Here is a 16,186-nt window from a genome sequence, read left to right as displayed (position 1 = left end):
TGATTTCACAATCCAATCCTTTCCTGATATATAACATGATATATCATATGATGACACATGATATATAAAATCTCACATTATGTAAGTAAAATGGCAATTCACATTTACTTTCTTGTTCAACATTGATGTTAATTTATGGATTACTCCTTTCAGGGATTTAACCTGCAGCCTCTAAGTACCAAGCTCAGATAGTTAACCACTACATTTTTTCCACCCAGAAAGTGTGATTTCCAGCACTTTGAATTCAGCTAGCTCAAGGCATATATGACATTTTTGAGTGTCAAAATGCCCAGATGACCACACACAAAAAGGAAACTTTGCAGACTTTTAATTCATAAACAGCTGTTACGGAACTGCTCTGAGACTGAGTGAGGATCCAAATGCAGTGTTTATTTGGAAAGTCCAGAATCGAAATCAGACAGCAAGCAAGGGTCACACAGGCAATCAGTCCGACTAAACAACAAGGTAGAGAACACAGGCAAAAGGGTAATCCAGAACACAGGCTAAGAGTCCAAAAACCAAGATACATATAAACAGGAGAAACGCTCAGAGATGCACTTACAAGACTTCGCCAAGAATGACAAACTAAACCAGACTATATAGGGTGAGCAGACAGGGTAAATGAGACACAGGTGCAAACAGTGAGTGCTGATGAGTCCGGGCAAAGGATTATGGGAAATTAAGTCTTTGATGGAGTGGTAGAAGTCTGGGATGGAGTGCCCTCTAGTGAAGCTCACGGGCACTCCAGCTAGAGATCGTGACAACTACATTGCTTTAATCGTAAGAAGTAGTTTTTTCGTCAGAGAAGATAGCAGTACAAAGAGTAGTGAGAATGTCTTCATCATACTCACTAGAGTCCAGTCGAGGCTTAGCATGTGGAGGCTCAAAATCATCAACCATGGCAGAACTTTCGGCAGCAGCAGAAGAGGAGTTGTCAGAGAAAATAGTCCTCTTTCTCTTTCTTGAGCCTGTGACATAAGACAGAAGTTCCTCACAATCAAAGGCTGCAGCTTCCATGTTGTGGTAAGTGATGACATAAGGACTGAGCGGGAACTTGTCCTTGTCCTCTTCCTGCTCTATGACGGCATCAGTCTCAGTCTGTTCATTGTATGCATCAACAGAGAGGCCTAGTATTTCAAAGATGTCCTCATTTGCATGAGGAGAAGGTGCTGAGAAATCCAAATTCTCAAGAAGCTCCTCAAACATATTATGAGGCACAGAGGAAGATGGATTCTTCATGTTGCTGCTGTCATCAGCTCTTTTTGTCTCATCCACATTAATGCCAAGATTCTTCACCTTATCCTTTAAGCTGGCAGGCCAAAAGACTGGTGGAAGGTTGTAAACACCTAATAATTTCAGTGGACTAAGCTCCTGTAGATTTGGTGGATCCCAGATCAAATCTAAGTATAAAAAACATAATAAGCATCCCAATATCTTTTCACCTGCTGATAAACTACATTGGTGTGATATTCATGTTGAGAAATTACTTTCAGGTGTGATAACACCAAATGGGGTCTCAATCGCATCAGATCTTGGAAGGGCCAAATTGTGGCTGGTAGATGGCCCCTTTACTCTGTAATCCTGTGAGGGTGGAGGTGGAGGTGGCATGAAGTAATTTTCTGTCATGACGGGTCCTTTAAAATTATACAATGCCATTTAATTTAAACTTGCAAAAAAATCTTTAAATCTGATTTAAATTATTAATGCAAATACATTTAACACAGCATTTTGGAAGAATGATTGAAAAATAAGTAATAATTACTAAATTATTTATTATTTATTTAATAACTTACTAATACAGACAGTTAGGTAACTAAGTTATGAACTAAGGTTCACTTACTGATGATTAATTTGGTTTAAATCAGTCAGTTCAAGCAGGAAATCATGCTCTCTTACCATTATTCTGGCATATTTGAGGTGCTGGAGAGCAAGAAGGCTGCTCGTGCCCTGGCTTGGGCTGGGACCAGTCGCGGGAATTCATTGAAAAGTATATGTTTGTGGAAAAAATTTGCTCTCTCAAATCAGAAAAGACACACATGCTCAATTGAGATAGTTACCAGCCCAATTAGCCCTCAATATTCTCATCTGCTATGTTAAAACATTCCTTTTATGATATCATAGTTGCAAGTTTAACAGCTGCATAAATTCACTTAGGAAAGTTCAAATACAAACAAAAATACAGAAAAATACAAAAGTACTAAATGCAGATATATAGACAATTTACAGAATACATTTTTACTACCATTAAAAGCTTTTTAATTACAGCATGTTCAACATTTTTAAATATTTTAACATTCTTAAATATTTTTATTTTTAATGTTTTGCATAAACCATTTTGAGGAGGTAGAATAATAAATAATAATTGTGCTAAAAACATCTTTATGTCAGTAGTAGGATAATGCATCCACATAACATACACAGTTTCGTTTAATTTTTAAAAAATAATATCAAATTTCATCATCAATCATGAGGTTAAACCAAGGCACAATCTTGTGTTTTCTGAGATTGGTTGATTGCAAACATTCATCTAATTGAATTTTAATTAACTGAAATTTAAATTGCTTTCACAAAATTATCACATAACATAAACTATAAAGCCATTAGGTTTTTATTTATTTAGCTTTTCTTTCTTTTATTTTATTTTTTTATATTTCACCACATCCAAAATTAATAATAAATTAATTCACAATAAAAATTCAGTTGACAAAATTTACATTTAATTTATTTCTTACTTTTATATAACACTGTACTGCAATTCCATTTTAAGAGTAAAAATTAGATTAATAAACCAGTTTCTCCGACAGAGGAGTTCACATAACCACACTTAAATAATGAACTAAGGAAATGTCCATTTTGATTTACCACAGAATTATGAGACACAGTAGCTTATTGTGCATATCTTCATAAAATAGTGTTTTGAATGAGTTACAATAAGGCACTGCAAATTTCTAATAGCTAGTGTGCACATGTACATCACATGTCTACAAGTAAAAAAAAAATGGCTTTGGAAGATTTTAAAAATATACTGCACCTCTCATAGAAACAGTCTATCGAACACATGAAAATAGCCTACAGAGGGACTCATGTTCATGGTCTGTAGGCTACATTTCCTTGGTGCTCTTACCCAGCCAGAACAAGGGAATACAAGTTTTCCATGAGATCTTTGTGTTCATTTGCATATAATATTCAAGCCCGCACATTATTTATTAAATCTATACATATACACGCACACATTACAACAGATATTTATATATTTATTGTCAGTGACGGGGGTCTGTTGTCGTTTTTGAGGCAGTAAACGGTTCGATTATACCAGCACTTTTTGCCCTATTGATATTTGACACATCTGTCACAGCTAATTTTCAAAGCTGGCATCTGTTCCAGCCCAGCGCAGCGCCGCGTTGATCTGCTTGAACACACCATTCAAGCGCATTACTATGCTAAGTGATCGTTTTACAACATGAGGAAGCGGCAGATGTTTACATCCCTCTCTCTAGTGGCCAGCGCTTCAGTAGTATTGTACGCGAGAGCAGCCTATCCTTCTTGCACGCCCACTGTCTGTTACACAAACTTGTATCATGATTTCAAGATCACTCCGGTCATAGAAGGCCATCGAGACGTCTCTCTTCTTCAAATAGCATAGAACAGCGCTTCGACCTGTCAATTCAGGTAAAGTCAGCAGCGTTGTTATTTAGTAGCCTACAACAGGCAATTTGCTTGGCTATGTCACTTATTAGTCCGTCGTATGAATGTGTGAACTAAATTCCACAATCAGTATCGCGCGTTAAATAATATTCTGCCATTCGCGTGAATAAGATTATGCAAACCCATCATGCTGTTTAACATTTTTTGCACGAAAAAAAGTCTATATTGGTTCTATACGACGTTCTTCACATCGTCATCTTCGTCTTTCAAAACAATTTTACGAGTCGTACAGTGCCTGAAGTCGATCCCAGATAGAGTAGGAAAACTGAACTGGCAATGAACCAAAAGTATTTAGAAAACAGTTTATTTTTTAGTATGTTAGTTTTGTTCTGTTCAGTAGTCTACCCAACAGCTAGATAGCATAATATTGTCATATTTGCATGTTTTACTTATTTACTTGTTTTTGTGCTGATATTTGTATATTCATATGTGAGCTTTTTGTACGATTGCTTTAATTGCGAGAGAAGGCCTAATTGTGTTGTCCTAATTATTTTACTGCAATTGAGCCCTAAAGGTCTCACATTCTGTGGAGATAAACTTTCAGACTTGGAATAAGTTATACAGACAAGGAGGGTGCAGAGCAATTACACAAAAACAAATGTGTTACATAATGTACTCAGATGTACTCAAATGCTAAGAAACCTTATTTTGCCAGTTTGCATTGAAAGGATGTGGATTCCTATGCTGAGTTTGACTGCTCTGCCACACGTTGGTGGAATATTTGGAGGTTTAATTACACGGAAGGAGGTGAAGACCTGGTACACCAGGCTCAATAAACCCTCATGGAGGCCACCTAATGCTGCCTTTCCAGTGGCGTGGACCACTCTCTACACTGGCATGGGGTTTGTTCAAACATTGGGCACTTATTATATCTGGCAGTTATGCATTTAGTAACTTTGAAGGAAGTTGTAGTTAAAAGTTAATGAGTAACTAAAGGTAATTCCGGATGGTGTAAATTATTTTCTCTTTTTTTTTAAAGCTACGGTTCATACCTTGTGTGGAAAGAGCTTGGAGGCTTCACTCAGGATGCATTGTTACCACTGGGGCTCTATGGGATGCAGTTAGCACTTAATTGGGCCTGGACCCCCATCTTCTTTGGCGCTCACAACATTAAGCTGGTTAGATATTATTCTGAGTTTCAAAAATCCTACTGTTATTTCAGTTAAAATACAGAGAAACTGCTTAAAAGGTAAACCAGGAACCAGTTTTTCTGCATATAGTCATTGTGAGATAGTATCAGAGATTTTTGTGAAGACTTAAAAACTAATTTATTCATTCTAATGTCATTCCAAGCCTATATGCATTTCTTTCTTCTGCTGAACACAAAAGAAGGTATTTTGAAAAATGTTAGTAAACAAATGGTTCCCATTGACTTCTATTGTATTTTTTGTCAATGCAACGGAAGTCAGTGTTTATATAATGTCTTGTATGATTAACTATAGTGATGTTCTGTGGGAAGTTGTGGCCTAATGGTTAGAGAGTCGGACTCATAACCCAAAGGTTGTGGGTTCGAGTCTCGTACCGGCAGGGATTGTAGGTGAGGGGAGTGAATGTACATCGCTTTCTCCCACCTTCAATACCACGACTGAGGTGCCCTTGAGCAAGGCACCGAACCCCCAACTGCTCCCCGGGTGCCGCAGCATAAATGGCTGCCCACTGTTCTGGGTGTTGTGTTCACGGTGTGTGTGTGTTCACTGCTGTGTGTGTGCACTTTGGATGGGTAAATGCAGAGCACTAATTCCGAGTATGGGTCACCATACTTGGCCACATGTCACGTCACACTTTCTTCTTTCATATCTAGGCAATGATAGAGATTGTGATGCTGACTGGCACAGTGGCAGCCACAATGGTGTCTTGGTATCCCATCAGCCGCACTGCAACTCTTCTCATGGTACCATACTTGGCCTGGCTCTGCCTCGCTACCAGCCTCAACTACTGCATTTGGAGGGATAATCCAGACCCCAAAAAAGATTACTAAAGAGGCCAATAAAAATTAACACTATTCTAACTAACACTGACTAGAACAAAAATGCAATCATGCTTTTTTATTTTGCTTGTTGGCCATTTTGAAGTTACCTTTTAATAATGAAGAATTTAGTTTATTTTTTTATCTTCACTTAAAATTTTGTAATATCAGAAAATTCACAATGTATCTTAATTATAAGAGAAGGAAAGGCAATAAAAAGAATGTTCTATTGCTTCCATGACTTATATAAACTCATTCCATCAATTCACTTGAGTTCAGCATTTTACACAGATCACTTTATAGGCTCTTCAAACTCAAAATATCTCTGATAAAAGGAAAATGTTTTGCTTGGTTCTTGCCAATTTTTTATGAATAAAAATGTTTTCATGACTCTTGGTTTCTTGGAAGGAAATTTAGTTAAAACATTACACTTTTTTTCAAACACCAAGCTCTCGTCATAAACCTTTGTGGCTGTGCAAGGGTGGTGGTTTGGCGAAGTTTTTATCATCTAGCTATCTTCTGTGAACATATGTTGTCATGGCACATACCATATTATCAATATCTGCCAGAAAATTCCCCAGTGTGCATCAGCTTTGTTATTTCACTTTTCTGTGCAACTTTCTATTACTAAACTGCACTTCAGCTGTTATTCCATCATAAACCTAAATTATAAAAAAAAATTCACAAACATTATCATAAATCAAATAAAAACAAATATTAATCACCACACTTTCTTATATGGTGCATGCATTCAGCCAATAAAATGTTCACATCAATATATTAGGAATAAACACCTGTGTATAACCCTCAATGAAAGCTTTTTTTTTTAAATAACCATTTTGAAATAACCAATTCTTCAAAACACACCCATCTAGAAAAAAATATATATAGTCTAATAAAATGAAGGCCGTAAAAACAGTATACATATGAGCAAAAACCATAAAGAGTGTACATAATTCAGCATGGCTTTTATCCAGTGAAATCAAAACGAGAGATACTGGACTGCTACAGTACATGGGAAATACAAAAAGTATTTATTTTCATTATGGATTCAAGAGAAAGAATATGCAATAAAACTGAAGAGTAATATTCTATAACTGAATATTGTTATTCCAGATTAATCACATTTCTCCCACTTTTAACTCAGTCTTCCAAATACAGGGTATATACAGGAATCATGGAGTTAAATTTATTACCTTTCAAGACCCTTTTTAAGACTCTTTCCATACATTTTAAGACCTCATCGCCAGTCCCAAGTTTTAACTGGTTACATCGGCGACACTTTAACCTGCATTTATTATATATTGATTGTAAGATAGCACAACTAAACAGACTTACTTTGTGATAACTCCTTATCAATACAACATAATTCAGAAGTCAAAAGACGTATTTGTAACATCAACTCTTATAACTGTCTGCAAACCATAGCTCTTTTGTGGAACACTTCTCATGACAAACATCCGACTGATCAAACAGTTTACCTGTGATTACGGAGTGCTTGATTTGATGCAGACTTGACAGAGTGTCAGTACTGCACCTGATCGTGTCTGCCTGATCATGGAAGGTAAAATAATGATCACAACTATTACATCATTTTAATTGTGCATCCCAAGCCCATGCCAGTAATAAAAAAAACAGCCCAAAGTAGCGCAATTACCATCCCTAAAATACATATTTTACAGTCACTGTTATGCACATTTATCATAAACACAGCTCAAATCCTTCCTACTAGTGTGGCCCAAAACATTTAGCACAGTTTTATTACAGGTAGAATGCAAAATGTCAGAAATTCAGAGAGAGCGGGATCAACAAGCCCCGTGCTATCACGCAGCAGCACAATCAGTCAGTGAGCGCCATAACAGATGACGTCAAATCTTGCGGGATTCCATAAATCAGGGGTGCCCAAACTCGGTCCTGGAGGGCCGGTGTCCTGCAGAGTTTAGCTCCAGCTTGCCTCAACACACCTGCTTGGAAGTTTCTAGTATGCCTAGTAAGACCTTGATTAGCTGCTTCAGGTGTGTTTGATTAGGGTTGGAGCTAAACTCTGCAGGACACCGGCCCTCCAGGACCGAGTGTGGGCACCCCTGCCATAAATAAACTACACAGAACCCCACTATTCGGACAAATAGACATAATGAAAAGATGATTCAAAATGTAATACCTTGGAAAATGGCATTTAAGACTTTTTAATACTTAAGGGCCTTAATTTTCTCTAAATTGATTTATCAACTTTTAATACTTTTTAAGACCCCGCGGACACCCTGAAATAAAACAATCAGTTTTACTTCTTGGAAGTCTCTGTTCGACATGATCAACATGAAAGACCAACATGAAGAGAGCTACAGCTGTTAGAAGTGAAGATTTACATACACACCTTAATCCTTTTATTTGAAAAAGAGCAAAGGGGAATAAATAAGATCAGTGCAATATGATGATTATTTTTCAGCTTTTTCAGGAGTTCCATCTTCAAGTTTGGAGGAGAAGCGCTCCATTAGTGTCTTCCACAATCCCTTTTTCTCCTCATCTGTGTGCTGCATGTTTCCTGCAAAACAAAGAAATGAGAAAAAGTAAAAATGATGTTTCTTTTTGCTTTCTATTAATCAAAGAATCCTGAAAAAAAAATTCTATCACTGTTTCCACAAACTGTTTTGATAAGAAGAAATGTTACTCGAGCATATTTAGAACAATTTCATGTGATGAAGTGAAACTCAAGACTGGAGTAATGGCTGCTGAAAATTCAGCTTTGCCATCATAATAATAAATTAGAAAACAGTTATTTTAAATTGTAATATTAATATCACAATATTACCGTTTTTACTTTTTATTTTAATCAAAAAACAAAAAAATGCAGCATAAGAATTACCAACCCATTAATGTAGTTAAATGGAAAATTTCAGACAGCTGAGCCTAAGAAATCCTCACCTGTTGCCAATAGTATTCGGCACTCTTCCACCGTTACACCTGTAAAACTTGTATCTTTTGCCCTCGGAAACTGAAAACAAACAAACACAAGCATTACGATGCGGTCACGTTTAGAGGCTTGGGCTAATTAAACCAACAAAATTAAATATTTTATTAAAAACATAAATGTGACGAAAGGTGTTTTGACAATAAATCCAGTATGAGCACACACTGTAACTGTCTTGATCTACTCCAAAGTCCCCACAGAATATGCAAGATATGCATCTCTTTCAAAGACAAAAAAGATACTAAAATACAATATTTCTAAAGAATGCAGGTTAAAATAAATCTAAAGATACATTAAATCCAAAAAATGCAGATATGCCGTTTCTAATGTCTAAGTTCAGCAGCACTGTCATGTGGATGTTTCTGTTCTCCATAAATGTTTAGATCTAGAAACATTTAGAAAATAAGACTCACCTTTTCTTTGTACATGTTACTGTTGATGCGAGCCAGACTTTCATACATCTGATCACATTTCTCTGGATCTGAAATCTAAATTTAAACATAAGACAACATAGGCAAGCCAAGATATTTGTATAGTTACTTAAACTATTTTGGGCAAGGATATTTATTTACAAGAAAACATAACATACCACACACTGATGAGGAAATATACCTTCAGTATCAGAAAGAGCTTTATTGCCAAGTGTACTTGCACACACAAGAATTCTTCATACATACACACACGTATGTACATACTGTATACATATATACATACATACATATATATATATATATATCCCTGCCTCTGCTGAATTACTTTTATCCCCGGTGGGGATAAAAACATCCCGCGAACCCGCTCTGACGTCCCGATCTGAATCAAATGATTCGCGATACACGCTTTGAAGACCCGATCTGAATCAAATGACTCGTGATACACGCTTTGAAGTCCCGATCTGAATCAAATGACTCGTGATAGACGCTTTGAAGTTCCGATCTGAATCAAATGACTCGTGATACACGTTTTGAAGTCACGATCTGAATCAAATGACTCGCGATACACGCTTTGAAGTCCCGATCTGAATCAAATGACTCGTGATACGCGATCCGATTGAAGCGCTTCGAAACAGTGATTCATTTTGCGACACAATGGTTTAACTGATTCGGAGCTTCAAAAAGCTCCGTTGTGTTCTTTGCTCGCTTTCTCTATATAATTTATTCGTTGTTTGAATAACCGTGGAAATGAAATCATTACAATTAATAGGCCTAACGTTGGCCTACAATGTTTTTAATAAACTGTGATCACGTTAAATACAGTTTCCGTCGTATTAAAAACATTTAATAAAAATCGCACCCCATACATACATACATACATACATACATACATAGGTAAATCGTGCAGTAATTCCCCTACAATACCTGTGTATTTTCGCCTTCTCGGAAAGCACTAGCGACTCTTTGGCGTAAAAATGCTCCTAAATCTCGCCCTTTCTTTGATTCGTCCTTTGGCCATTCCTCGCACAGCTTTAGAAATCGACGGTATCTGGTGGCAGCCATGTTTAAGTGTGTTTCACAACTGCACTGTGCTGACAATCTGTAAGCCGTGGAGGGCCAAATGGTACGGCGTTTCAAAATTGATTCCTGATAAATGAAACCGCATGTCTCTCAATACGGTTTGGTCCAGTCGAGGATCCGTAGCGCGATATTGTTAACCTCGTGCTTTGCCGTAGCAATCTCAAGGTAATATCAAAGAGCCTCTGGCTTGCTCGCTAATACTAATATATTTACAAATAAAATGAGCGGAAAGAAAACAGAAGGACGATCGGCTAGTATCATGGGATGGATAAGCTCTGCTTGCCATTTCGCGGCGGACAGAAATGATTTTAGAAGGTTTGTTACCGTTTTAAACGACACGAACTGTACCTTTGCGTGCAACTCGTATACTCGAAATGACGTTCAGATGTATAGTTTTAAATATTTGCCACCATGTGACCATCTCCTTTGTTTTATTGTTATAGGAATCTCCTTGTGAACCTGGGTTTATTCGCAGCGGGTGTTTGGGTGGCAAGAAACCTTTCAGACTTTGACTTGATGTCTCCTCAGCCAGTTACGTAGTTCCCAATCAACAAAAAAGAACTTTAACAGGTGAAATAACAAATCTTGAAAGCATTGTTCACCCCTAACCATCTAAAACCGATCTGATACTTCTTTATTTTGTCTTTTCATCATAGGTGAAATGGAAGAACAGAGACATTTTCTACGATGGTCTTGACCAAGCCCATTCAACTCTGAAGGGAATAAATCCCAGCAACTGGATGGTTTCAAATGTAAATTTCTTTCTGTACATTAATTGTTTTGTTGAAATAAAGCTCACGTTTAAACGGTTGCGTACAGCCTTTTATTTAATATACATATTAATAATGAAACAATATTCAAAAAAATTAAAAGGTCCAGTATAATTAGTATTTTAGAGCACTTCATGGTGCCCATTTCTTTAAGAGCATACTTTGTTGCATTTCCACATTTGCAGTCTCCTATTTTGAAGAGAAAACTTTGATCCAGGTCTCTTTTTCTAATCCAAGGACACAATTATTCCCATTTTAGAATTTACCTTAAATAAGAATTTTTACATTTTCAAATCAAAATGCTCACTCCGGATGAATACTTCCACTATGCAATATATTGTATTGCCAAGACAAGAAAGTTACCTCGTTGGTGCAGCCAGTATCAGGGCGGTGGAAAATCTATTGTGGTTCTTAGATGGAGCAGGAAGGATTCAGGAGGTAATCCCAAAATTGTTTTGATTTCCTCTACACACACATTATCAGGAAATAGTGCATGGTCCTGCACAACAAACCAGTGTGGAGTATGGAGGAAAAATAAAATAAAATACCAAACCTAGGTAATTGTCAATCTTAAAAATTAGAGGGTCAGTATAATAGACATCTTCTAGCAGACCTTACCTTTTAACAGAGGAGCAAAAGATAACTGAAAAGGTGTATGTACACATCTTTGCGAGACACTATAGACTTTGTGACTGCCACCAACAATTAGATGCTTGAAAGTTCCCTCTTGAATCAAATGACGCGCTCTGGTGATTAATGGAATGGACTAATTGAGAACAGAAAGATAGTGGTTTAAAATATGACAGCAGAAAAAAATAGGAATTACATTAATAATATATTTTATACCTTATTTCCAAAGTCCACTAACTTGTCCAAACAAACAGCAGCTCTGTCCTCTTCATTTGTTGGACACTTCTGTCACACTCTTCCACTATATCTATACATTTAGATGCATTAATTTGTAAGGTAACATGATTTACATGTAATATTGAGCAAGTAATAAATTAGTGTCTAATTATGATATTTATTCATTATATGGGAGGCATTTATTATTTTGAAAGCAAAAGCATGATATAGCCTACCTTACGTACAGTTTCAATGGCTTCCTTCAGATTAGGGACATTAGAACAAACACCTTTAGCTCGCTTGAGGATGTTCTAAACAAAATAACAAAATGTTCACGTTCACTAAACGATGGTAACAGGATGTTCTCTGAAGAGTCTGCACATCTCTCTGGCTTGTATAAATGAAAGCCAACCTCAAGTAAGAGTGTCATTCGTGTGATCCTCTGGAAGGGAAGAATCAGAAAAGTCTCTGGCATTGTGGATCTTTCTCTAGTTTCGTGTAAGATCGTAATCAGAATGCTAGCATGCCATTATATTAAATGTATATGTTCAATATGGATGATACATGAAAACGGAACAAACAGCAGCTGAGCGATGAGAGCCTCCTGGTACATCATGTTGGTGATATATGGCACAGACTTTTTGGAAACCTTGCTGGTGATTCAAAACAATATCACCAACCTGTGACATTACCACATACTGCCCAAGATGAGACTCCATTGTCCTGCAGAAATCTGAATGAACCAAAATAAAATAATTATTATATATAGTCATCAAGACTGCATTAGTAAAAACATTAGTTAAAACAGTAATATTTTGAAATATTATCATTTTAAATAACTGATTCCCGTTTAAATGCTTTTATACATTTAAAATGTAATTTATTCTAGTGATGACAAAGCTAAATATTCAGCAGCTGTTATTTCAGTCTTCAGTGTCTCATTCTAAAATTATGATTTGGTGTTCAAGAAACATTTACTATTATTATCAATGTTAATAATTTTGTGAAAACCATGATACATGTTTTTACAGGCTCCTTTGATTAATAGAAAGTTTAAAACTTACAGCATTTATTTGAAATAGAAATCTTTGGTAACGTTATAAATGTCTATACTGTCACTTTATCAATTTATCAGTTTAATACATCCTCGTTGAATAAATGTAACTAAACTTGTGAATGGTAGTTTATGTATACAACTATAAATTAATATTTTATATTATATAAATTATATCTATAAATTAATAATAGTATAGTATAGTATATTCAAATATCTATCCTTACTGTTCACTGACTCTGCAGACATCCTTTAGGTTGGTGAACAGAACATGCTGCTGCACACGGGAGAGGATCTGTTGGAGTTCAGCTGAGCACTGAAACACATTCTGTGCTACTATCAGACTCTTCTGATACGAGGCCTCTGACACAATCAGCTCAAACATGGCCTTGACCGAAAGCACAAAAACAGAGGGATAAGAATTGTGGCATAACAGTAGGCATCAGACCAAGGTCACATTTTGCATGCAAGACTTGTTAGTGTTCTGCAATACACACCTCCTGAAGCTGGATCTCATGCACACTGAGGGAGTTCAGCAGACTCTTTACTTGCGGTAGCTTCTGCCATAGAGTGTATGGCGTAGCCTGTAGTCCTGGTGGGCTCAACACAGAGGACGGGCTTAAAGCAGGGGGAGTTTTCAGACCAGGAAGACGCATAGATGTCACCAATTCTGAAAGTCCAGTGTGCTGTGCTCGGTGTAAATCCTTCTTCATAGAATTAATCCAAAACTCCTGATATATTTTTGGAATTTTGTTTTCCGCTAGGAAAACAAAATTGAGCAGACAAAAGGAATAGCACATGTATAAGCAAAACATGCATGTTTTTTTTTTTCAATATCATATGAGATATAGCTACAGGTAGTCCAAAATGCAGCGGCTAGAGTCCTTACTTGTCATTTTGCATTATTGACACACTATTTTCCTAATTAATGCTGTTCAGTTGCTTTGACACAATCTGTATTGTTAAAAAGCGCTATATAAATAAAAGTGAGATATATCAGGCTTTTATGGCTGATGGAAGATGAAATTGAGAATAATGTAAATAAATTAGATCTTTATAACAGTATAGTAGACTACCTTCATATATCTCCCAATAATATGTCTTAGTAAGATGATATTTTAATGCTTAGTTTTATGATTAAAGTACTATAGTTTTAATTGTAGGAGGCAGAACATATAATCCAATGCAATACAATGATAATTTAAACGTTCCTTAAAAGCCTGATATATCAGATCATACATTTTAACATGATTTTTCTACAAAAAAGAATTATGGATAAATCAAGTAAACCTAAGCTGCTTCAGTCCAGTAAGTCTTCATCTTAAAATATTACAAAAAAAAGACAAACAAAAAAGTTATTCTGGTTTACTTTACAAAAAATCTTTAAAGCTTTCACAGCAAAAAGACGTGTGTTCCAAGACCTGAAGGGGTGCGTTTTTGGAATTATACTAAAAGACATTTTACTTGCTAAAAAAAAAAAGAAAAAGCATTTTATCAACCAGACAACACAAGGCCTGTAGTGGATTGTGTTCATCAGTTTTTTTTTTTAGCAAAGTTTGGATTATGATAATTTAGAGGCCTTAGAAATTTGTGTATCAAATATAATACAGTAGGCCTTATAAGGTTAAGCAAATTCTTTTCAGTCTTCGATGGATGAAATGTGACCAGGCTAGAGAATCTGGTTGACCATTTGGTGAGATTCATCTGTAAACTTCCAACTGTTGATGTACTCCGATTCAAACTGGGCAACGTACGTTTCCTCTTGTGGAGAACTGACTTCGGTAGCATCTGCCCTGAAACAAGGAAAATGGTTGAAAAGAGACAGCTTCATTTCTGTGCAAAGGCTGATGAACATAAATTAATGATTAGCTAACACTGGGTGCCTGAAATGTGTTTTTGTGAAGTATAAACATGACCTTTTCACCTCACTCTTCTCACAGTGCATGTCAGAAGATTTCAGACTGGAGCTCTCCAGAGAGAAGAGGGAGGACACAGGCAGAGAAAACCCCATAAAGTTCCATAACTGTAAGCTTGCAACAGATCTAAGAGCTTCAGCCAACCCTTCAGATGTGCTAAGAAAAAGAGAGATCAAAATGAAATTCAACACACCATCTAAAACCTTTTTAAAAAGATGCATTACAAGTCTTGAACCTTACTGTGAGATAGGCGATTAAAAGGAAGTAAAACAACAGGATAGGAATAGTTATGATACCAGGCCACGTTAGAACATAGGAATAACGAACAAATTTAACATTTATTGTTCATTTTGTTTTATTACATACCAGTAAAGTCCACCAGACGCTTCACAGTCCTCTATATTTGTTTTAAGGCTGTGTTCATCCAGCCCGGCGCGATCAGTGTCTCTGTCGGCCCAGATTCTCTCATCCTCCATGACATGAGCCATACGAATGCGGTAAACTTTCTCGCGGCTTATTAACATTTAAGAGTTTTAATGCTCAAAATTGAATTTGAATTAAAAAAATTGAATTTTCGCAGTCAATATACTGCTTTTACACAGCAAGTCACCAGTCTAATTGATTCGGAAGAGCGTCCTCATCTGTCCAATTACGCCCAACCAATTTTAATGCATTTGATTGGGCGTTGCTTTGACGAAGATTACTTTGTTATTGGCTGAACCTAAAGTCTGTGTCTTATCACGTCACATTTTTTTTTTAATTTAAAGGGGCAATTACAAGAAAATACAACAGGGTCTGTTAACTCTGCTTATAGAAAATGAAGAGCAAAGAATTCGCATCAGGTGTTTTGCAGTGTTTTGCGTTTTTAATATTTTTAAAAAGTAATTTATTAAGCCACTTTAATCTGTATCGCATAAAAACTTCATCAAAACTATAAATGTAAACAAAAATTTACCCGTTGCATCCATCGATTCCGCCATGTTTCTCATTGACACGCACCCAACTCGTTAAAATCGGGGCTTAAAGAAAGTTTCGAGTTTCCCACTCGTAATAACGACTTTGTGGTGGCGTTCATCTCGTAAATACGATCTATCCGACATGACTTGAACGCACCAGTAGATATGTGGGGGCGTGTTAGAACGAGCCGTTTTAGGTAGGCGTGGCTGACTCTTAACTTTTATAAAGAATATCTCTTTGGATTTGGGACTTTAGTCTTTGCAACTTTACAGATCTTCTTTATGCACCAAGAGCTTGTAACACTTCAAAGAGAAAGGAAAAATTGAAATCGCATCATATGACCCCTTTAAAGAATGTTTACAGATAACAAAATCATTGTCATTACATTACCCACTGTATATATTTTTTTATAAGATGTAAATGAAACAAAGTTTATTTAAATACGTTTGACAAAATACAATTTCAGTCTTTCTACTTCGAAATGTCACTTTTA

General features: G+C 36.3%; 3 protein-coding genes and 1 pseudogene across 5 annotated transcripts; 2 read left to right on the top strand and 2 right to left on the bottom strand.

Moving 5' to 3' along the window:
• Positions 1-3,354: 3,354 nt before the first annotated feature.
• Positions 3,355-6,061, top strand: tspo (translocator protein). 2 transcript variants are annotated; one of them, XM_016458982.1, is made up of 4 exons: positions 3,355-3,669; positions 4,374-4,547; positions 4,685-4,823; positions 5,507-6,061. In XM_016458982.1, exons 2-4 carry the CDS (start codon positions 4,375-4,377, stop codon positions 5,681-5,683), a joined length of 489 nt encoding a protein of 162 aa, XP_016314468.1. In that variant the 5' UTR covers positions 3,355-3,669; position 4,374; the 3' UTR covers positions 5,684-6,061. The 2 variants fall into 2 exon arrangements, with proteins under 2 accessions (XP_016314468.1, XP_016314467.1); XM_016458981.1 differs by having other exon boundaries at positions 3,356-3,669; positions 4,361-4,547.
• A 1,837-nt stretch (positions 6,062-7,898) lies between these two features.
• LOC107667355 (ubiquinol-cytochrome-c reductase complex assembly factor 2-like) lies at positions 7,899-10,207 on the bottom strand. 2 transcript variants are annotated; one of them, XM_016458983.1, is made up of 4 exons: positions 9,995-10,207; positions 9,053-9,127; positions 8,594-8,663; positions 7,900-8,213 (listed from the first exon to the last, which is right to left on the bottom strand). In XM_016458983.1, exons 1-4 carry the CDS (start codon positions 10,130-10,132, stop codon positions 8,107-8,109), a joined length of 390 nt encoding a protein of 129 aa, XP_016314469.1. In that variant the 5' UTR covers positions 10,133-10,207; the 3' UTR covers positions 7,900-8,106. The 2 variants fall into 2 exon arrangements, with proteins under 2 accessions (XP_016314470.1, XP_016314469.1); XM_016458984.1 differs by lacking the exon at positions 9,053-9,127 and having other exon boundaries at positions 7,899-8,213.
• Positions 10,208-10,243: 36 nt separating this feature from the next.
• On the top strand, positions 10,244-10,961 carry tomm6 (translocase of outer mitochondrial membrane 6 homolog (yeast)). Its single transcript, XM_016458985.1, has 3 exons — positions 10,244-10,465; positions 10,594-10,720; positions 10,807-10,961. Exons 1-2 carry the CDS (start codon positions 10,371-10,373, stop codon positions 10,688-10,690), a joined length of 192 nt encoding a protein of 63 aa, XP_016314471.1. The 5' UTR covers positions 10,244-10,370; the 3' UTR covers positions 10,691-10,720; positions 10,807-10,961.
• A 318-nt stretch (positions 10,962-11,279) lies between these two features.
• On the bottom strand, positions 11,280-15,397 carry LOC107667310 (rho guanine nucleotide exchange factor 19-like; annotated as a pseudogene).
• Positions 15,398-16,186: the final 789 nt, after the last annotated feature.

Source organism: Sinocyclocheilus anshuiensis, unplaced genomic scaffold, assembly GCF_001515605.1.
Source record: "Sinocyclocheilus anshuiensis isolate Anshui unplaced genomic scaffold, SAMN03320099.WGS_v1.1 scaffold964, whole genome shotgun sequence".
Taxonomy (NCBI): Eukaryota; Metazoa; Chordata; class Actinopteri; order Cypriniformes; family Cyprinidae; genus Sinocyclocheilus; species Sinocyclocheilus anshuiensis.
The sequence above is the reverse complement of the archived record's forward strand: the minus strand, read 5'-3'. Positions and strand labels throughout refer to the sequence as shown.

Coding starts and splice junctions, on each gene's coding strand:
- tspo (XM_016458982.1), top strand. CDS start 4,375: ATGTGGATTCCTATGCTGAGTTTGACTGCTCTGCCACACGTTGGTGGA. Junction 4,548..4,684: donor ACTCTCTACACTGGCATGGG/GTTTGTTCAAAC, acceptor TTTTTTTTAAAG/CTACGGTTCATACCTTGTGT. Junction 4,824..5,506: donor GCGCTCACAACATTAAGCTG/GTTAGATATTAT, acceptor TTTCATATCTAG/GCAATGATAGAGATTGTGAT.
- LOC107667355 (XM_016458983.1), bottom strand. CDS start 10,132: ATGGCTGCCACCAGATACCGTCGATTTCTAAAGCTGTGCGAGGAATGG. Junction 9,128..9,994: donor GAGAAGGCGAAAATACACAG/GTATTGTAGGGG, acceptor GTTTAAATTTAG/ATTTCAGATCCAGAGAAATG. Junction 8,214..8,593: donor CCGAATACTATTGGCAACAG/GTGAGGATTTCT, acceptor TTTGTTTTGCAG/GAAACATGCAGCACACAGAT.
- tomm6 (XM_016458985.1), top strand. CDS start 10,371: ATGAGCGGAAAGAAAACAGAAGGACGATCGGCTAGTATCATGGGATGG. Junction 10,466..10,593: donor GACAGAAATGATTTTAGAAG/GTTTGTTACCGT, acceptor TTATTGTTATAG/GAATCTCCTTGTGAACCTGG.